The 21975-nt window shown below is 45.7% G+C and overlaps 1 protein-coding gene and 1 long non-coding RNA gene across 5 annotated transcripts in view; both read right to left on the reverse strand.

Moving 5' to 3' along the window:
- Positions 1-7341, reverse strand: part of TSPAN5 (tetraspanin 5) — a 74746-nt gene extending 67405 nt beyond the window's left edge. The window contains exon 1 of one of the 2 annotated variants that reach the window (XM_068681778.1): positions 6772-7341. In XM_068681778.1, coding sequence (XP_068537879.1) covers positions 6772-6852 — 81 coding nt within the window. In that variant the 5' untranslated portion in view covers positions 6853-7341. Of the gene's footprint in view, positions 1-6060; positions 6100-6771 lie in introns of those variants that run through there. The other variant, XM_068681779.1, reaches the window with a different exon arrangement.
- A 298-nt stretch (positions 7342-7639) lies between these two features.
- On the reverse strand, positions 7640-20702 carry LOC137856416 (uncharacterized). 3 transcript variants are annotated; one of them, XR_011096437.1, is made up of 4 exons: positions 19775-20187; positions 19541-19671; positions 17845-19037; positions 7640-8089 (listed from the first exon to the last, which is right to left on the reverse strand). It is a non-coding gene; the product is annotated as an uncharacterized lncRNA (long non-coding RNA). The 3 variants fall into 3 exon arrangements; XR_011096438.1 differs by lacking the exon at positions 7640-8089 and adding an exon at positions 20589-20702 and having other exon boundaries at positions 15298-19037; positions 19775-19960; XR_011096436.1 differs by lacking the exon at positions 7640-8089 and having other exon boundaries at positions 15298-19037; positions 19775-20150.
- Between the last annotated feature and the right edge of the window lie 1273 nt (positions 20703-21975).

Consider the following 21975-nt stretch of genomic DNA (forward strand, 5'->3'; position numbering starts at 1 on the left):
CAGAGGTGCCCGACAGGGAGAACCTGTGCTGCTGGCTCCGAGGGAACAGCAGGGAGCGGGTGGGCCTGCCAGGAGACACCCCACGGGGTGCTGCTGCACCTCTGCTCGGGGCACCAGAGCTCGCCCGAGCCCCTGCCCTGCTGGCACTGACAGAGAGAGCCCTGCTGGAAAATGCTGTTCCGCATCAGGGAAGATTTGCGCCCAAATCGAAGTAAATTAAAGCTGGACTCTCATCAGGAGCGAGCCACAGGAATGCTAGGAAGAGCCCTGCGGGCTGAATTCGTACAAGCACCCTTGTGGTATCACACTCGTTGCGGTGCAAACTACCAGGCCTGTCATGGTGTATGTACAGGTTTTAACTCCTTAAGACTGGACCCAGCAAAACAAGTATGGGATTGAGTGCAGATGGCACCAAGCTGAGTGGGGCAGTCGATACAGCAGGAAGGGATGGCATCCAGAGGGACCTGGACAAGGTTGAGAAGTGGGCCCACGTGAACCTAGAGAGGCTCAACAAAGCGCTGCACCTAAAAAAAAGTTGCTGTGATCCTTTGATTTTTGTGCAGGCAGTTTTGCTGTTGAGAAAGCCAGACGGCAACAGGAACAGAATAGGTATACAAAGTGTTTTCATAATATCTATTTGCCTTGTTGCAAAGAAAAAGAATAAAAGTCCTCCATCACCACACATCAGGAACTTGGCTTGAAATGATTTTCAATATTATTTGATGTAATGGAGCCTTCACTGGGAGCAGAGGGATTTTCAAGGCTGGGAAGAGGCATATTGATTTTTCCCAGTTCTGTGGGAAATTGACAGTTCATTCATAAGATCCTCTGTGTGTGCCGAAATGCTTATTCTAAACGCTGTCCAGAGGAAAGCGACTGGGAAGTTGAAACATCAGCTGAAGGTGGAGATGGATGTGTATGAAGATAAATACTGCTACTGCCATTTGCCTCATTTGTTTTACACAGCTAACGGAGTGGGATCGGGATGTTTTTAGCATCTCCACAAGCCGGGCCATCTGGAGGTTATATGAGATCACACTGAGTCAGAGTTTGGTAACAAATCAAGCACCCTCGCCTGCAGACCCCAATGTGTCAGTGACATTTTTAAATGCGAGCGTAAAGGGGAGGGTGGGACTGCTGTACAGCTCTGTGTGCCTTACCCAGGGCACACAGCCCACGGGGACATCCACCCAACCCGACCCTTCTACCTGTACAAAGTCCTGCTGAAATCAGTGGAAATCAACATCCGCAACGAGCCAAGAGAGAGGATATTTTTTTGGCACGAGCAGCAGCAGAATCACAAGAAATGGGATGTTTTCCAAACTCACACAACAGCACAATGGAAAAGAAATAAATTAGGTTTCAAGCCAGTAAAGAACAATCTATGTTTTCCTGAATCTTGCGCTGTAAAGCTGGACTTGCACACAATTCAGTACATTGGTTAAAAAAATAAAAACACAACCTTTTGGGGTTTAATTCCTTTTTTGTATTGCAACAATATTTTAATCAGGAAAAAAAAAAAAGCTGAAAAATAGTGCAAGACTCCAAAGTCACATGAAAGGCTGGTTAATCAAAAAGCCACGTATTTAGAAGAGTTAAAGCAAATTCCCTTTACTGGCAGGCGCTCCAGTGGTTAACACTGATGGTCACCTCTGGGTGCTCACTAACAGAGCTGTGCAGCTCCTCGCTCCTGCAAACACCAGTGGAAAAATTGCAGCCCTGCTGACAGGCTACTAGCCATGCATTCAAGAAACACGCTGCATATTTTGGGCAATGCAAAGTACGAAAGCTGATTCTGTCCTGTAGCATCATAGTTCAAGACTGGAAGTCGCCACCTGGCAGAATTAGGTCACGAGATTTCTTTGGGACAAAAATATTTTCTCACCTCCCCTCTTCACTGAAAGCACCACGTAATACTGTAAATGCTCACAGCAAATCTTCACAGGTTCCTGCCCTTGGTTAATGGAGTATGAACTGCTGAGGAACCTGTACCAAGCATGTAACGACACAACAGATTCTTGCTCCAAATTTATAAGCTGCAATGGCCTTAGTGTCAAAAGCATTTTATAATTCTTTATCTGCAAAAAAGTCCATTCGTAGCAAGGGGGCTTGAGAGAAAGTACCCTGAAGTGCTGTTTCACCTCAAGTTTCTAATCCCCCCACTAATCACTATTTCATCTTCCAGAGTTTAACGGATAAATAAAATAAAGTTTGAGAAAAAGTACTTTGGGATTACTGTAATCTATGGAACCAAGTCCGAGAGCGTTTAAGAAAGATTATGTACTTTGAAACTCCTCTCCACTGGAGAGGACAGGAATAAAAATGTCAGACACTTCTCTTCGGCTTCCTGCGTAGGGAAAAAAAAAAAATCCATTTGAAAACTACCCCTATGTCTATTGCACTACCTGATGTGTTATTTTATTTATTTATTTTGTCTATTTTTCCAAAAACGTGTTCTCCTTTTTGGGAGGGGGACACAAAACCCATTTTCTTCCACAGCATAGCTGGTACTTGCTTTTCCCTGTGTGCCTTTGCATGACAGGGAGTAGCCGAGCATGTACTTACTTATGATAAATATACTAGTAAGAGTCTACCACAAAAAGGCCATCTTATTGAATTGAGGTAGCATATTTACTTTCCAATTCAGTCTTAATGGAACATGGATCTACTGCCTTTAGAAGGAAAACACTATCATCATGCAACGCAAAGACCTGACCAGGACCAATGACACCAGCTATCTGTATACACAAATATTGATAAGCTCTTTCACTCACTGCCCATACACAGGATGCTGTTCACACGCATCAGCTTTCCTCTGATTGGGACACTGAAGATTCAACATGTATTCTTGATGCTCTAAGACAGCTGTGCTACCAGGTGAAGCTTACTGGGATGTGCTGATCAAGGTGGGAAATTGGCAAATACATTTACTAAATTCATCTTTTTAGTGCAAGTATGTCAGCTGCACTCGATGGTTCCAATAAGGTGAACTGAAGTACATTGAAATCGAAGACTAGAAGTTGACCACAAGATCAAATGCTGCAGAATGCATTTGAAGATTGCATGGAACAAGTCTTGCACGGATTTTTTTTTTAACCAAGGAGGCAAGGGAAAGTTACAAAACCAAAACTTCCTTAATGGACATCTGAAAACCAGCTAGCATGAGAAAATGATCTTCTGTCCCTTCGAAAATGAACTATCAGCATTGTACAGAATTTAATAAACAGTCTATTTGTTGTCCCTCAAAGGTCAGTGTCCTTCTCCAACACTTCTCACATAACCTTATTCCATTTCCTTTTTGCTGTCTCCTTGTAATTCAGAAGACTATTTAGACTCCCATATGGATACCATCAAAACCAGCAGATGCCAAGCAACTTAAAGCACAAATTATGAGTCGTAATATGCTGGCGCATCATAATCACAGCATATCTCATGACTTAGAGTGAATCATCAGATAAAGCATAGGTTGCTGTCTGAGGTGTCAGTGCTTTCTGTACATCCTTCCTATTAGGCTAGGGCCAGCGGACCCCAGTTGACATTGAGATTCCATGTTGAAAACTACATACATTTTTTTTTTATTTTTTTTTTTTAAATCAAGCACAGTAAAACACAGATAGGAATTTAAAATACTTCTCAGAACTAGAAATCAGCTTAGAAGTGCCTTGCAGAAGGGTAAGAAGGGGAAACGGTCGCTGCCTTTCAGGAAGCAAGGTGACCTACTTTCGCTTTTTGCATGATACCTTTGACATCGTTCTACATGGATGCCTAAATAGGGAGCGGGGAGGGGAGCTGGTATTGTTTGCTTGCTTGCTTTAACCACATAAAACTGTTTTCTGTTACCTAGAGATATTCAGAATAGACTACGGTTCACCTAGACAAAGACATAAAGGCTCACAGAAAAGCACCGACTGTTCCACCAGCCTGGAAAGGCAGCGAACGTCATGTGGTGCTTTCATGCAGGCATTATGCTGGTCAAGGTGAGGTGCAGGCACGTGCCCTAACGAACAACCAAAGGAGAATGACATCTACGCAGCAAGAAGGGAAGCACAACATTGAATTCTGACTTTCCATTTAGATACCTTTGTGACTATTTGGTCTCAGTTCCTAAATATGACTTTGACAAGCGCCAAGCAGGCACTTCCACGAGAGCATTGAGATCTCAAAGTTCTCCAAACAAGCACTTTCTGCCTATTTACCAACATCAATGCTGGATATCAAAGAAGGAATTAAGCCTACAAGGATACCTAGAATATTAATTATGCATAAACTCTGAGGATAACGTCCTCTTCTGAAACGCAGAGACAAGAACACGCTGCCTTGGGTGGGGCGAGACTTAGAGCATATCTCCTTACGAGCATAATGTCACCCTCAGTCACAACTAAAGATATAGAGTGTGACTTCCCAAACTCATTAATCTAACAATTCAGTGGTGGTTTTTTAAGCAAAGGAACAACAGACTAGCACAACACCAAAAAAGCTGAGAAAAAGACCCGATAATTTATTTTGCCTATATTTGACAGCATATAAAGCCTCCAACATTTTTTTGTAATATCTCCAGTTTAAGTAGCGCGTACAATCATTCCCCACATAATTTCAGCAGATCTATAAAATTCCTCTATTCAAGGCACTGACAATTTTCTTGTCAAAACCATTAGTCTTCCAACTCGCTTGTCTTTATTTTTAGTCCATTGTTTTATGATGCACAATAGAGGGTATTTTCCATTTGTTTACATTAAAAATTTAAAGGTTGTGTTAAAACCAGCATTTAAGAAAGCTTGAGAAGTTTTAACAAAGGTGTTCTACGTATCTAAATGCCTGAAAGATCTCTGGAGGGTGTCACGGGCATGTCACGACGACCTCTTTATCATTTCAATCTATTTATAATGACTACATTAGCGGCTATTTTTGATTATCGCTCTCTGTGAACAGCTAACCAGGCCTCCAATTTTCATTTACAGATTTTCTGGCCCAGCTTCGTGGGAGAATATCGAGCACTTTGCTATTAATTCAGTAAAAACTTTAAACCTGCAGGCAAGGGCGACAGGCTGAGGTCTTTGGATTACCGCTGTGGCAGCACGAAGCCACACAGCCCAGCGAGACCTCCTTTAACCCATTCCCTCACACAAGATGAGGGCCTGCCACCATGCAGAAGCTACATCCACAAAGTGCCACTTCCACCATCCGCACCTTAGCCTTCAGAGAATAAGTGGAACAAAATTAAAGGGTAGGGAGCTTCTTACGGGCTGACAGCGCCTGAAGGAGCAAGATAACAATGCATTTATGTGCATTTTCCCTCCGTTAGTCCAAGGACGTGCCACACCAGCGTTCCTCACACGGCTCTGCTCCCTGCTGTAAAACATCTGTGTTCACAGCAGTGTGCGCCCATGGGAATCAAAACAGAAAGACAGACGAGCAAAAGAGACCCATGACAAACTGAACCGCTAAAACTTGATCAAATAATACAAGCAGCTACTGTAGGGTCAGAATAGTGCTTTGGAAGGAGTCGTCACCGCAGGCTTGTTTCTTAGGCCAAGTGCACTTTGACATACAGGCACGCAACCCCAGTCAACTTCACTCTACCAATGTACCTTCTCGGTTAAGGAAAGGCATTTCACTGTAAAAGCGTGATTAATATCAAAAGTCCCTTTCTTCCAAAACATCCTCTCCAGGCGCCTTTACTTTCCAGGAACACAGACAAAACGTTAGCTACAAGCACTTCTCCGCCAAGCACCTTCCTCTGTTCTCACCACAGCGGCAACCACAAGCTTAGCGTTAGCAAGGAGGCTTCTCTCCTCCATTACTCCTCACCTTCATCTTGAAGAAGGTGGTGGTAGGGGGTGAGCCAAGACACCTTTATGGTCCAAAAAAGACAACGTATGAAGTATGTGCCCACCTCACTTTCAGAGTTCCTTAGGCACATATTCACCCTACGCGGGTTTGTGCATGTTTGCCATCGCTAAATGGAGCATCTCATGAAAAGCCTTCACCCAACTTTCCTACTCCATGCAGCGCTCCTGTACAAACACTTCACCCCTCAGCACAAAATTCGCAACAACACACCTCCAAACCCGACTGCTTGCACATCCGGACCCAGCTGCTCCTCTTTCAAGCCCGTCACACCGAGAAGATGCTAGAAATACCACCGTACCCCCGTGACGCTTCACCACACGGCTCGGTGCCCAGCGCCGGCACAGCACCACGAGCCTTGGTGCCAGCAGAGGACCGAGCACCGTGGCCAGGAGCCCCGCTGACACCCCAACCGTGGCCACAGAGCGATCGGATCCGTGCACAGCCCCGGCGTTGTGTAACCCTTCCCCTGTTTGTTGGGAGAACTTGAGCCACGATTTATTTTTCCCCACTAACACATCACCATGCAGACACACAGCTCGATCCCCGCTCCAGGCCCATGCGTTTGGCTGAGCCCTCCCCCACCACAAACCGGTCTAAATGGGGAGGGGGGGGGATGAAAAATCAAATTATTATCGTTTTAAGGATGAAAAGCTCTTGGCACCCACAACAAAAGCAATTAGGAGGGTCGGCGGGGCAGGGGAGCAAGCAGCCCCGGCAGGCGCAGGAATGCAGCGGCCGCACTTGGCAGGGGAAGGGAAGGGAAAAGAGGAGGGAAAAGGGAAAAAAAGGGGAAAAAAGGGGAAAAGGAGGGGGACACCCCATCCCCAGCCCCGTCCTCGAGGCCAAATGTCACGATGTGTCAGGACACGTCCCCCCGGGAGGAGGAGGAGGAGGAGGAGGGAGAGGAGCCCGGCCGCTTACCCAGAAAATGACATTGAAGCCGAAGATGAAATATTTGATGCAACAACTGACTTCAGGCCCCTTGTAGTGCTTCCCGGACATCCTCTGGGCTCATGAAGACACTTTGCTGGCGGCCAGGGAGGGGGAGAGAACCAGAAGAAGGGGAGGGGGGCGGAAAAATTAGAATGAAAAAAATTAAAAAAAATAATAACAAAAATGAAAAAATAAAAATTAAAATTAAAATTTTAAAAAATTAAAATAATAAAAAAAAAATAGATAAGGGGAAGGAGAGAGGGCTCAGCGCCGGCTGCGCGCCGCGGCGAGATGCGGCAGGAGCAGCGCGGCGGCTGGGCTCCGACTCGCCGGGCGCCGGGGATGGCCGGCGAGCAGCTCCCTCCTCCTCCCTCTCCTTCTCCTCCTCCTCCTCCTCCTCCTCCTCTCCCGCATGGAGGAGGAGGCCCCGGCGGGGAGCAAAGGGGGGAAGCCGCCGGGAGGCGCCCGGGCAGAGGCGCGGGGGGCTCGGCGCTGCCCTCCCGCAGCCGCCGCCCGCCGCCCTCCCGTTCGCCGCCCCCGCAGCGCCAACGGCCGCCGCGCGGCCCCGCCCCGCGCCATTTTGAGGGGGCTGGAGAACGGGGCTGGGGGGGGGGGGGGAGCGCGAGGGGGCGGGTTCCCGGGGGTGATTGACAGCCGGCACAGCCAATCAGGCCTCGCGGAGGCCCCGCTGGCTGCCCCGGGGTGCGCGGCCCCGAGGGGGCTGCGAGGGGTGGGGGGGACGGCGCTGAAATGGCGGCCGGGGGTGGGGGGGGAGCTGAGGGGTTTTGTCAAAAGTGCGGGTTTTTTTCGCTTCGTACAGCCCCAATATGTATCCCCCGGCAAAATGGGCACTGAATTCATGTTTAACGTATTTATATTTAACACATTCCTTCTTAACATACTTAACGTATTTACATTTAACACGTTTACATTTAACACGTTTATATTTAACGTAACCACCACAGCGTCGTGTCGCTTAGATGCGTTCATGCGCTTCGTGCGATTCAGAGCACACCCAGTCCAGTGTTAGCCACCTAACATGTAACATTAGCCACTGAACAATGCTTTTTTTGGCTGAAGGGTATCGTCGCTTCAGCGCTGCCAGCCTTCAGCTTCCTGGCCCTGCGATAAGTGCGATGCTTTTACTTGAAAAGATGGAAGGCTTCTTTGTAATGATGAATTAGGTCTCCCTCCTCAATGAGGCTGCAAGACGACGTGCTTCAGAAGTAGGATATTGTGAGAAGTACGGGAGGCAGGCTTCGGTTCAGCATCACCTCGAGCTGCTTCAGGGGCCTTGGTCATGGGTCTTTAAGAGAGAAGGGAAACACTTCTGAGAGAAGAGAAGAGAAGAGAAGAGAAGAGAAGAGAAGAGAAGAGAAGAGAAGAGAAGAGAAGAGAAGAGAAGAGAAGAGAAGAGAAGAGAAGAGAAGAGAAGAGAAGAGAAGAGAAGAGAAGAGAAGAGAAGAGAAGAGAAGAGAAGAGAAGAGAAGAGAAGAGAAGAGAAGAGAAGAGAAGAGAAGAGAAGAGAAGAGAAGAGAAGAGAAGAGAAGAGAAGAGAAGAGAAGAGAAGAGCATTCACTGAAATAGATCAATGAAATAGATCCATGAAAACAAGCCATGTGTTTAATGGTAAATGAGAAATTAACGCGACACATACCTATACATTTTAACTGTGATGGGATAGGTTATCTTCTGATCAATAACCCTGTGTATATTGTTATTGTTAACTTTGTGTCTTTGCAAGACCACTCCTGGGAAGAGAGCAGGAAAGGATGGATAATCAGTAATGCATAGGTTCTGTACCAATGAATAAAAGCCTATCACCATGTACAGTATGGTAATAGAATATTATATTGAGGTGCTGTTTTTACAAGTGATTTCAAATATTGGTGACAACCTGTACAAACATTGATAATGCTGCTGTCACAACACCCTGCTAACACCACATGTTGGCACCCTTTAGCATTTTAATGCTTCACAGGCAACAGGAAAATATTGCGGAATAATATTTATTACAATAAATTCAATAACAATCTCTGATGGCTTACCTGTCAAACCATTCACTCCTGATCAACAGCTTAAAAAGAAATGCAACCTACATCAATTATAGCATCGCATTACATGCCTTCATTTGCATTCTCAATCGAGAATAGTATCATCATTGCCAAGTGTCATTTCAAAGTCAAAAGCTTTTCATATTTTCTCACCATCTGATCAGATTAAGAAGAATTTAGGACTTCTAGTGTTAATGGTTAGACTGCACACTTCAAGAGGGTATTGAACACAGAGCCCTGGTCTTTTTAATTCACTTTGTGTGTACGGTTCCTGTGCAGCCTCAGAAATGAGCAACCAGACAGCAAAGGCAGCAGAACAGCTTTGATGTAGGTAATTGATCTTTCAGAGTGCCAGCTGGAACAGAGTCCTCTGCACCTGCAGCAGCCTCTCTGGTTTACAAACACATTTTGTCTCCTGTCCTAAACAAACAGGAATAAAAATAAATAAATAAATAAATAAAATCCGTTGGCTTTGTGCCATCACTTGTGGATCACTTCTTACACGCTTTGGCGACCTGCGTCTGGAAACCGAGCAGGACTGGCTGTGACAGCACTTTAAATTCGGTGTTAGTTACTAGACAACACTGAGTTCCAGCGTGATGTCTTGGTGCAAAAGCCGGAGGCAATACTACGCAGGAGTGAGGAGATAATATTACCTTTCCCTGCAGCGGGATGAGACAGTCATTCAAATTCCGTTACTTTATAATCCATCTGCCTAGTCACTGGAGTGCTAAGGGAGAGTGTTTCAGGGACAAAGCCATGCTTCTAGTAGCCCAATGCTTCACAACACTAGGCAACGTTTTGATTCACTGCTCGCTCCGGAGAAAAAATCCCATCTGAATGATTAAATCTACTTCCAGTCTCTAAGATCTAAGCATCAACAGAGTTCTGACCAAAGGCTGACCAAGTCTGATGCTAGCAAGTGCAGGAAGTTTGATACATCCATATCTTAAAAGGGGTGTATTTGCAGACTCTGAAATTCTTGCTTCACACCGAGTAAAGAGCTCTCATCCCAATTCCTCAATTCAGTCATTTCTTAGATCCAGCACCTCTGTCTTTGTGTCAGCCCCTGGGTTTTGATCTATGAGTTCTTAGACGTTTTCCAGGGAAAAAGAAATGCAAGTCAGAGTGACTTGAGATGAAAAATGGCTAAGCAGTGTATTGAAGATGGTGGTTCTGTGAGTTATCACATTACTAATCTCACCACGTGCCACATTTAGTGAGATAAAGAGTTGTGGTCTAAGAAAAGCTCAATGTCTGTGTCTCTAAGTCTAGTTATTTCCCGGACACTTCATTTTGGTTAAAATTCGTACAATAGCAATATTTTTCCATTGGGAAGCCATAGAGCTTTCTGACATACAAGATTTATGGAGTCAGAGGTATTACCTACCGCAGGATACTTTTCAATCTAGTTACCCTACTAGCTTGCGATGCCTTTTGTGTTCATTTGGTACTCTTGCAAGCATGAAACCTCCTTGTTTTCTGCGTAGGAAATGAGTGTCCTCTAACGAGTGAGTGTTTTTTAGGTTTAAAAGTGGTTTTGAGATAAGCATTTCATAGGACTGAACTCAGGTGTTGACACAAGTTGTGTTGGCTTCAGTGGATTTACATGCCCAGTCCCAGCTGTGAACCTGACTTCAGCTTCCCACAAGAATAACACAGATCTGTTTCAACTCATTTACAAGTGCAAGTACTAACTAATTAGCATTCTGGCTAACACTGTTTAGTGGCTTTCTGGTGAGCACTGAGTTGCTTTTTCAGCCCGAAACTTAGCCTGTGAGTACTGAATAATATCCTCTCGCACCACCAACCCAGTGCCAATATAATTTGATAACACCAGCATTGTTGGTAGGATGAGTCACAAAGCATTAAGCAGGCCTATACATCTACAGAGAGAGAGGCCAGAATCTGGGTGCACCGAGTAGTAAACAATAACCACTTGCATTACGTCTCATTTTACTTCCTCAAGACTACGTGTAGCTGAGCCTTAATTGTCTTTGTTCAAATGCTGTACTTTTGGTGTAAGGATCTATTACCTCTTTTGTTCTTACAGTAAAAGTGCCTGGATAAAGAAACCACAACTTCTATTCACTGCAGTTCCCACCAGGATTTGGCAGGTTTTCGAAGAAAGATGATCGGAGCCACTAACTAGGATGCAAATTACTTAAAGAGAACCACCAAGGATCAGCAATACCAGTCACAAGAGCTACTCAGCCAAGCCCTACTGCTCGCCTCCTGCAAGTTGGTTTGCTCAAGATGAGCCCAGACAAGTCTGGCAGCACTCTGAGCAGGTAGACACGAAGACACAGCCTCAGAAGTTCCTTTGGATGTGCAAAATGAGATACGCAGACCATTAGTGCCAGAAATACCACTTTCAAACACTAAGGAGGAATAAGGCACCCTGCTATCGCTTTCTCGCAAGAAAAAGCAGTGGGTGGGGGGAGGTTCTATTTTTTGCTTTGGTTTGTTGCTTTTTTTTTTTTTTTTTTTGTGCCAGGCACCTCAAGGCAGGAGCTGCTACCTCTGCTGCTTGCGATAGGAAGAGGTGTGAGCGGTGGCAGGCTTCCGCCCTCACGCTTTGTGGTTGAAGGCAGCACCATTGTGCTGCTTGGGGCAAGCACCCTGAAGCGCTGATCTGTTCCTGTCATGCAGCACCTCAGCAAGCCCCTGTTCTGGAGGTTTTCACAGAGAGCTTTCTCAGTAATTCCCCTGACCTGCCTGTACACCGTCAAGGCAGGAACAGTCTGATGTACCTGGTCCACAGCTCGCTAACACGCGGTGACTGCAGATGTGGTTGCAAGCACCAGCCTTTTATATCCAAACAGGCTCCAAAGAGCATTAACTATCACATACTTCTTACCATTTTGTACACGGGATGGTGACAGGACTTAATGAGATAAAAACATATACTCCATTCTACAAAAGAGACTCACGTTTGCAGACCCAAATTAGTGGCGGCTACAATTTACATGTGGGCAGTCCCCTCCCCTTTCACTTCTGGTGCCACGGGGCCACTGTGGCTAATAGGGATGTAAATTTAGACTCCAGTAACATATCCTTTCAACTTTGTATTGCTAAAAGCACTGGACAAACTCTGCAGATCTGGAAGCGGTTCAGTTCCCAAACAGAGACATTTGTGTGTGTGTATCTGAAGGTGCTAGTGCCATTCTTTTGGATATTCTGATCCCACAAGAAACTGGTGTTTATCCCGTGGTGGAGTACTGTACCATTTCCTTAGGTTAAGGTCCGTTAGGTTTTCCAAGGCCCTCTGAATTGCTCCCAGCCATTCTTCATCAAATAGCAGAGGACACCCTCGCTTCACAGCTCAGAGGTTTAACATATGGTGTTTACTCCGTAACAGCACTCAGGAGAGTGAGGATTTCCTCTGAGTGTGTTTTTAATGGTGATAAAATTTTCTGTAAATCCACCATTTCAAGTAATCTTTGTGTGTATTTCTCTTCAAGGGTTCCCTTTACTCTGCCGTAAGCCAGCTGAGCTTCCCCATCCCTCTTCCCGTGTGGATCTTTTTCTTACCTGGGAGCCTGGGATCAGAGCTGTCCAGACGAGCAATCCCTCAGGACCCAGCCCAGCATCCCCTTGCAGGCAGATCTGTGAACCCATCAGAAGGTGAGGGAGTGGGAGCAGGAGGTAGGATGAGGGACCACAAATCTGGTTGTTGAAGGCTTTAAATGCAAGTTGCACTCAGAGAGGTGGGAGGGGAGGGTAGCAGAGCAGTTCACCCCAGAGCCCAGCTTTTAGAAAAGATTTCAGCTTTGGGCTGGCCTGTACTTGAGCTAAAACTTGTTGAAGTAGATGCTTTGTTGCCTCGGTCAGGAATTCAGCCCTCAGTGCAGGCAGAGCCTTAAATCATCTCGCTGAGAAAGGAGTGGGAAAAGCCGACTACAGAACAAGCTCTTATTTTGAATTCAAGCAATGCTTTTCCCATTGTTTCCTGATTCAAATGGCTGTAGAGATGCTGTATTATGAAAGGCCTCTGTGTCATTGCGGAGCCAGAGCCTTCACGGCAGAGAACAGACCCAAAACCCCCAGGAAATAAGGTGCCGGAGTGAGTCAGCCTCTGGCAGGGACACGTTTCTTCATCCCAGCTATGGCAGTAGCAGTGGCAAAAGAGCTGCCACCCTTGCTGCAGTCCCTGCCTGTCAGAAAACACGACAGAGCATATCCAGGGCCTCTAAATGTTTGCTGGGAAGGTACAGGAGTACTGCAAGTGATCTGATAATCCCAAAGGAAGGTGGCTGGTATGTTTAACGTGATTTCTTCACGATTTTGTGTCCAGTTTTTCTTCCACAGCTTCTCTGTTCACATCTGACAACAGTTACCACATAGCAGGTTCAAAGACACCGCAGTTTCCTGTACCTTTAGCATGAGCACTTCTGAGTTCTCAGACATAACACGAAGACACCTGCCACCGCAAATGTCACACTTGTCATAGCACCAGCTGGGCAAGGTGGGTCCAGACTTGGTTTGTGGGCTATTCTCAATTGCAAAGTTAAAATTCATAAATAGCCTGCACACGTCACTCCTCAGACACCTTTAAAATGAAGATGCTTCAGGAAAATACAGAATTCACTCATTTACAAGCCCAGTAAGTGGAAATGTCCATGCCTGTTTTTTTAACTCTCTTGTTACATTGACAAAGCCAGAAACCATCCTGTGGAGGAGAACAGAGGCGCCACCAATACTCTTGTCAGGTTGTACAATTGCTTTTGAAGTCTTATTTTTCAGAGGCTTGTAGTTTTCTGCATGCTTCAGTGCCTGTGTTACACTGAGAGTTGGGATGGGTGGAGTTCATTTTAATTTCCTGCTTCTCTCTACCGCACTAATTATACCATCAGCTTTTTTTTTTTTTTTTCACTGTCATAGTCCTTTAAGAAAATTACACTGCGAGCGACTGACACCTGAGCCAATATTTGGAGAAAGAGAAGAAATCCTACCCCAGGCGTACTTCTGTTTCCATCGCTACCTTCCTATTTCATGTGCCACTCACCTTTCAGCTCATCTTCGGCATATCCTCAGCCTCTCACATAACTGCTAGAGTGCCCTGCGATTTCCAGGCTTGCTGTGTTAGATTATACTGCCTTAGAGGCAGGGACTGCGTCTCTCCTTGCTCCAGCAAATGGTCAGCAAAAAATGCTAGTGTTGTGACAGCAAAACAACTGAAGTAATCTTAGTTTTAAAACGTGCTTCTCCATTGTTTTGACCTCAAGGATACAAATATATCTACAAACACAGAATGTGGACCCAGTAAATACAAAGAATGGATCTGAAAATGAAAAAAAAAAAAGAGACTAAGGGAAAAAAAAAAAAAAAAAAAAAAAAAAAAAAAAAAAAAGTAACATCTTCAAGAAACAGATGCATAATTTATCTTTCTTTCTTTATCTGCCTTTCCGGCAGAGAACATCTGCCTGTTGAGGTAGGCCTGCTCATCAGTGCAGTGTGTCAGTCTGCTGTCACCAGGGAAGCTGATTTTTTTTTTTCTGTTACCCAGAAGTATAACTTTTTGGAAGAGACTGCCTGTGAGCAAAATAATTTTTATTTGGACAAGGAAAGCTAATTTGGGATAGAAATGGCCCTCCTGAGCAAAATCAGAGTGACCATAAATGCCAAATTTCTAAAAGTTTTGCAATTTGTACCTTATCAGATTCACCAGAGCAAGCTATGTGGCTGCTATGCCATGGCTTCTCGGGACTTTATTGTGCTCTATCCCAGTCTGAGGGATGAACCAACAAATGTGTGACACTCCCGCATGCACCTCTGAAATAAAGAGACTCAATTAAAGTTGTTTTACATCTGCAATGGAAGGCAGAAAGAACTGCAAAAGGGAGCTTTTTCTTTTTACTTTCCGTCTTGTGAAACATTCAGCACTTTCTTAGAAATTAGCACAACTCTTTCGGTATGTTTGAAAAAAATAAAAATGAACTGTTCATCATAAAAGTAAATTTGCTAAAAGCATAAGCTGTTTAAACATGTTGAGTTATAAAGGGGGTGGGCAGAGAGTTTACAAGAAGTCCATTGTTCTGCCCTAAGCATTGTCAGCCTGAGAAAACAGAGCTGGACAAAGAGGAGGTCCAGCCATCTAGTGGTAAATTACGTTGATGTGCAGCATGCTGAAGTCTGCCTGCCATGGTGAAGCTCACAGATGTGTTCTGTAGGGGAAGAAAGAGACATTTTACCTAACTCCTCCCAAATTTTAATGCTGCAGGACTCTGCTGGAGTAGGATGTCTTGGTAACAAGCTCAAGGACATAGGAGCCAGCAGCTAAGTTAGGAGAAAGGCTGGTAGAAGTAACCGGGTGTATTGGGTTTATGTGGCAAACACAAGGCCAGGTTTTGCTTGACTGAGACAAGGAAAACCCCAAAAGCCTGCAGTCAGTGTTATCTTTTTCACCCCTAGAGTGACAGACACCAGAAACAGCTTAAAGTGATTATTCAGACGGGTAGTTTATGATTTGTTTGTGGTTTTTGTGTGTGTATGTGTGTGTTTTTGTGTGTTTGTTTGTTTTGTTTTGTTTTTAGAATATATCTGTGTCCCTTGGAGCTTGGACTTGTCGCCCATGCAGCCATACCAGAAAACGGGGGCAGTTTGCTGTAGACCCTTAGCAGAGAACAACATTTCTAGAGGATGTGCCCAACAGAATGGTGCAATGCTCGCGGGTCCCACTTCACCCAGGGGAAAGAGTTGTAAGCCAAATTGGTTGTCATGACTGAAACAAGGAGGATGCAACCAAACAGCTACACGGAGGAAGCCGTATGCTTAGTTCAAGCTAGGATAAAACAGTTACCTACCAAATGCATTGAAGGTGAGCGGTTTCATATTTTCAATATGGTTACAAACTTGTAGAAGAAGCTTAGTCTTGGCAAGGCCTGAAGAAACATCAGAGCAGTAAAACATAAAGGGAAGTAAAACATCCAAGGGAAGAGTTGCCAGAGTTCCCATTTCAAAAAATCTCCGTGCTTAGAAGCCCACAGCCACTTGAAAGCAGTGGGATGCAAGTTCTGGGGGGCCTCATATGAAATTTGCTTGGCATCTGGTGGGACAACCTGAGCATCCTGACCATGAAATGGCCATCACTTTTGATGTCAATTGAACTTCAGTAAAAGCATGAAGTTGGGTGTCTGCTTACCCAGCTCCAGATGCAAGCTCTTTACTTACCACAGCCGAGATTAAAGATACTGCCTCCCTGCGTAGTAACAAGCAATTGATTTCCATCTATATTTGTCAACCCATGGAGTAACAGAGCATGGCATTACATTCCCTGTTGCTACATCCTCCCCCGAGCTATTCTGACTGCTGCTGAATTCTTTTGAAATATCAAGTTTTGTCCAAAGCACATCCCGTTCCTGGCTTTCATACCCTTGAAACTGCAGTGCAATTTGTACTCGGCCACAAAACACGGCCGAAGTCCAGTCATGGCTATGCCCAGCAGAGCCAGGTAAACACACAATAATTCTGTGCAACTGGCTACTTTCTGCCATGATTGAGAACTTTTGTACCCGAAAGCGAGGTTTCATTGCGAGCAGTTGCTGCAGCGTTAACTAATTTCAGGGTACACGGTTGTTCTTTATCAGAAAACACAGCACTGGAGAGAGCGTGGAGGACAATGCTTCCCTTGAGGCAGAGGATATCCGAAGTCAGCTCAGGCAGTGCTACTTGCTGACAGCCACTCGCATGGAAAAAGAAATACAGCTGTTTCCTACCAGGGTGGTATCAGCTACTACATCTCAGACTCTCACTTCTCTTTGCGTCATGTTTCTATTACCTGCAGCGGACAGCTGAAAAAGCAAGGGAGAACAACACATCTGGCCGCTACTTCAGAGTGCTATTTGCCATTGATTCTCCCACCAGAAACTGGCAAGTCGATAGGGATGCAGATTCATCATGAAGATTTTGCCGGTTCTGTCCTAGGAGTGTTCGGCCACGGAGAGGCTGAATCTCCCAATAGGCAAATTATGCTCACCTTGCATGCAGCCTTAACCAACCCTGACTAACAGCAGAAATAAACCATGCCTCTTGGTGGGACAGCTGCTTCGTGCCATCAGGCTTTGCCCCTTTCTTTCCACCGATGGATCCCACCTGATATTTGCCTTGAATCCTACTCCACAGCCCTTTCAGAGCTGTCCAAAGCTGCGGATGTTACAAGGAAGAGAAGGAGCAGAAAAGCTGTGCTTTGTACCTCTGTTTTACTCACTGGGAGGCTGAGACAACAAGCAGGCTTTAGTGGACTTTCTTACAGCACCCCAGTAAATCAGAGGCCAGGTTTGAAGAAGAGCCCAGAGGCCTGAAGGTGCTGCCTGTTCCTGGCCGCAGCACTCAGTATGAGAACAGGATGCTAGACGTGAGCGTCCTGCTTCAAAACCTCTGCTATTTCATTTTTCCAAGTGAGAAGGGGCTTGTTTTGAGGAATAGTACCCAAATCTGCATCCCTTTGTCTTATATTTCGGATATTCACTGGATATGGGGCTGTCTGCACTCGGGGCACCACTGTCGTGCTTTCTCTGCAGGTTGCTAGCTGGGCTCTCCAGACACTGCGGTTATTTTTGAAGCAGCTCCTTAAAACAGATGTCCTCATATGTATCTCTTCCCCTCTACGTAAATAACAGTTTGCCTCATGCTCCTGCCATCCTTCTGATCTAAAAAAAAGGAGGGGGAAGAAGAGTATCCCTTCCCACTGGTGATTTCTCTTGTAGCTTTGGTGGCACTCCCCCTGTTGCCTTCGTGTCCTTCTGTAGCTAGCTACAAAGGCTTTTTCTTACTGTTCTTATTTCCCTTCCCAGGTTCTTCCCTCTTTAGCCCCTTTCCAGCTCTCTTCCCTTCTCCTTCTGTTGACTTTTGGAAGCAGTGCTAACACCAGGAGTCTCGCAGAAACTTCCTCTCAACTAATATTACCAAGGACAGATCCACACACAACAGAGTTTGTCCTCCTCGCATCATAGCAAGCAGTGCCATTGCTTGCCAGCTGTGAGTGTCTGTTTTGGGCATTACTTACCCTTCCCTGGGAAGGAATCCTTCTTTTTACTCACTTTATCCTTCATTTTTTTAGTCTTTAATTTGTTGTATTCCCAAATAAGTCAATTCAGTGCCTGCGAAATGGATGAGAGGCACGGATGCTGCCACGTTCCTGCAAACCTGATGGAACTGAGCCAGTAACACCAGCAAGAGCCATCCGATCACATCGCTGGAAAGAGCTGAAACATGGTTTGTTTCCCCCTTGCCTCTCATTAAAAAACAAGTCTGGGACATCACTGCCAGCTCTCAGAGGATGGGCTCTGCTCTTCCACAGAGCAGCAAGCCCCGACTTGGGCTTGTGGTTTCCAAAGAAAACTCGGAGAGCTGCCTCAGCCCCAGGATTATGTAACTTCTGAACGTCTATTTTTAGGTGTTGAAGCCAGGGGAATCAGCCAAACAATCAATCAGCGCAGCCATCCCGATGATTAAAATATGTGCTGACTCAAAGGAGAACACGTGAAATCAAATATCCTTGAGGACATTTAGCCTAAATGTTGTTCTGTGGCATCTTTTACGTGCTCAGGGACTGGTTCTGCTAGCCTGGCCCACAGAGTATCCTCATGGGTTTGAAGAGGACAGGTCAATAAGGCACTTTTTGTGAGCAGAGGAAACACGCACAAGGCAGCAGAGGTGGTGGCAGACTAATTGCACAGGCCTCAGGACTTCGATTCCCTATACGAAATCCCAGCCCTGAGCAGATCAATAGGGGTTGGTGATTTTGGCCGGGGGTGGAGAGATTTTACCACACGGCTTAATGGGCATCACTCCCACCAAAACACAAACCAAAACCCATCTGCTGGAACAAGAGAAGAATATTTTCCTCCGTAGCCAAGGCCCTACACACAGACACCCATGACACCGCTGGAAGCTCAAACAAGAGAGTGTAATCTGTAAAATGAGACATCTCAGAGACAGCCCTGCTGGTTGTAATAGCATTCCTGAACGGTTAGCACGGTCACAGACAAGGAAAGCGGGATGCCAAGCAAGGTTTCAACAATTGCTAAAGCAGCTCAGTCATCTTTGCTTCTGAACAAATATAGCCTAAGTGGCAGAAGCACGATCAGACTGTCCATTTCCATTCCTCGTCTTGCCTGATGTCTCTGGAAGCAATGTCCTGCGGTCTCGGATAGCAGCAGGAGATCAGCTGCTGGTGGCACCGGGAATATAAACAGACTGTAATACAGGGAGAGGGTTTAAATCAGACTAGCGAGGCTTGGACTGTTTCTTTTTTCTTTTTGCTTTTATCTTCTGTTTTTGTTTTGTTTTTAACCCACGTACTCTCTCTTAGCAGCTGTGCTCCCCCTAATGCTAGAAGAGGAAAATAGCCTTCTTTTATTCAAGGCTGTCTAAGAGGAGATTCAAAGATGCTTCCCACACAGACAGCCTTTCCACACCCTGTGGAGGGTTTCAGCCTCACATTACAGCTCCCAGCATGGCTCAGCCAACAGCAGAAGCTGGGAACGCAAGCCTTGCCTGCTGGGCACAGCTCTGTGCTCCCCCGTGAACTATTACACAGCTGCTGTCTTAGCACGGAAAACGTGTCTCTGTTGTGATTTCAGGAGGTCATTGGCCCAGACACTCAACAGCGGAAAAGGGAAAACTTTAACTGCTGCCCTGCCAAAAGAAAAAAAAAAGAAAAAAAAGGAAAGCAAACCACAAAACAACCTAACACAAACCTGGAGATGTTACACTATAGGGTTCCAGCTACTGGGCCTGTTAGAAAACAAACAGCCCCCTGGATGACCAGGCTCCAGTGAGAGGCAGGGGATCAGGTCACGTAAAACAAGCAAGTTTCTTCTCCATCACCCTGTAAGACAAGGGTGGGAGCAGGTTGAGGGTGGCAGGTGGTGGCACAGGACTCCTGCTGCTGCTGGCCCTCTCCCCGTCCCCACCAGGAGGACACCTCTCACCTTCCTCCATCCCACAGCAGCCCAGCTTTCTCCTCTCACCATCCTGGCAGCTAGAAAAAATCACGGGCAGACAAGACACCATGCCCCCGGCAACGGAAAGAGCTTGCTGCAGGTCATCTCTCTCCTCACCCTGGCACACAAGTCACGCTACCTCCTCCAGGCACCTTCTGAGCTCTGCTGCACCAGCTGAGGGAAGAAAAAAATAGGGTCGTTTTAGTTAATTTTAAGCCAGTGAAAGCTGATTATTGGTTAGCAAGCCTAATCCACGCCTGCTGTCTAAATACAAAAGGAAAAGTGTGCATGTTTTCCTTATATAACAGAGAAAAACAGAATAGGAGGAAAATCTCTTTGGGAATCATGAATCAGAGGAGTTGATGAGAGCTGTTCAGTTTGATCCTTTTTCTTCCAAACTATCATTGCAGCCAGGAGCTGAAAATTCAGCTGTGCTAAAGCTCTCGGCAAAGTGTGGTCAGCTGTGTGCTATCAACAATCTCGCCCCACAGGCTAGCCCACTTGCACATTGGGAAAAATAAATAAATAAATAAATAAATAAAGATATCCCTGCATGTCAGAAGCAGTAAATTTCAAAACCAGCAGAAATTTAGATGCTCACAACATCAGGGAACAAAGGTGCAGCGATACATGTCATGCTGACTGGATCAAGCCATTGGCAACAGGCGTACTTTGACACCAAATCCTCTTTCTTCACGTTTAGGTGTATTAACTGTTTGAGTGAGGGCTTCCTCCCACATATCTATTTTCTCTCTCCATTAAGGCATGGCTTTCTGCCACACAGGGAGCAAAATATGCTCACCTTCTTTGTCAGGTCACAGAACAACTCCAGCCACTCTTGAAGCCGAGCAGTCTCCCTGCTGCTGCTGCCACTTGAGTCTCACATGGGCTGATTCAAAGGCAGCAGACTTCAAAGCCGTGTCAAGCAAAACTGATCCATCCCTCCTGTGAAAAGCACATAGGAAAAGGCAAAGGCGGGCGAGGACAGTCTGCAGATCTTCTAAAATCATTTGGCATGAGAGTGGAGCTGGACTGAAATGAAAGCAGTGCAAGGAGGCTGGCCACGCTGCCTGCATCCCCTGCAGACAGGGGACCAAGGAAGGTTGCAGCCTCATCTGTGGCTGTAACCTGTCTTGGCACTCTGACAACAAAGCCAAAGAAAAAAGAGTAACACTTGCACTCCAATTCCCTTTCTTTTTCTGCAGATGGCAAACCCTCAAATTTTCAGACTGCTTTTATGCCCCCCCATGTGTCATCATGGCAAATATTTGCAGGACATTCAGTGACTCTCTGTTTGACCTCCTTCTGAGCTGCCTCCTCCTTAGACGCAGCTTCTCCCTTCAGCTTTTTGCTTTGTAGTCTTTGCTTTTCAATTTGTGCTGTTTCCTGGGAGGATATAGGTGTTTCCCTCCATACCTCGCTGCGGTGGTGAAGCCCACCAGGTTAAGCCTAAAGCCACATCTTCTCTATTGCACTCGTACTGACGCCATGCATCTCTGCTCTTCTTAAGGTTTTCATTATAGACGCATACCAGATATACTTGGCCCATATGTACAAGGCTGAAGGACAGTCTTAAAATACTTGAATTCCTTTGAATTTGAGCTACGATGAAAATTTTAACTAGTGTGAGTGCTAGCAAAATGGCACCCGCACGGCCTTGTATGTTTATATAGTCCCTGAGTGAAAAAGCTTATGTTAATCTTGGGAGTCTTAAAACCAGTTTCTGAAACAGATGGAATAGAGTTAATGGAACCAGCAGCTCCATGGGTCAACTGCACTCAGTCCTGATGCCTCATGCTGGGGGTGGACTCCTACAGGCAAGACTTCCATGAGTAACTCTTTGATAAGTATCACCCAGACTGTCTGGAAGGAGCTCGATATCATTTAGTTTGTTGCAAAGAGACAAGGAGCATTTCTTGCAGGCTTGCAAACCAAAGCAGTCGTTCTAATGAGAAAGAAATCATGAGCATGTGCCTGGACATCTGAAGCTTCATGACATGCAGAGACAGAGAAACTACTGTAAATGGACACCATCATCAGTAGCAGGATCTTGTAAATGTTCCTAAGTTTGTAAGTGATTTTCTTCAGGAGTATTTGAAGAAATGTGCCAGAGGGGTATGAGTCTGCCACTGGGAGCCTTGCTCCCCCACAGCTATCAGCATCTACTCACCCTCAGTGCAGCTGCCTTG

This window comes from Anas acuta, chromosome 4, assembly GCF_963932015.1.
Source record: "Anas acuta chromosome 4, bAnaAcu1.1, whole genome shotgun sequence".
In the NCBI taxonomy this organism is placed as follows: Eukaryota; Metazoa; Chordata; class Aves; order Anseriformes; family Anatidae; genus Anas; species Anas acuta.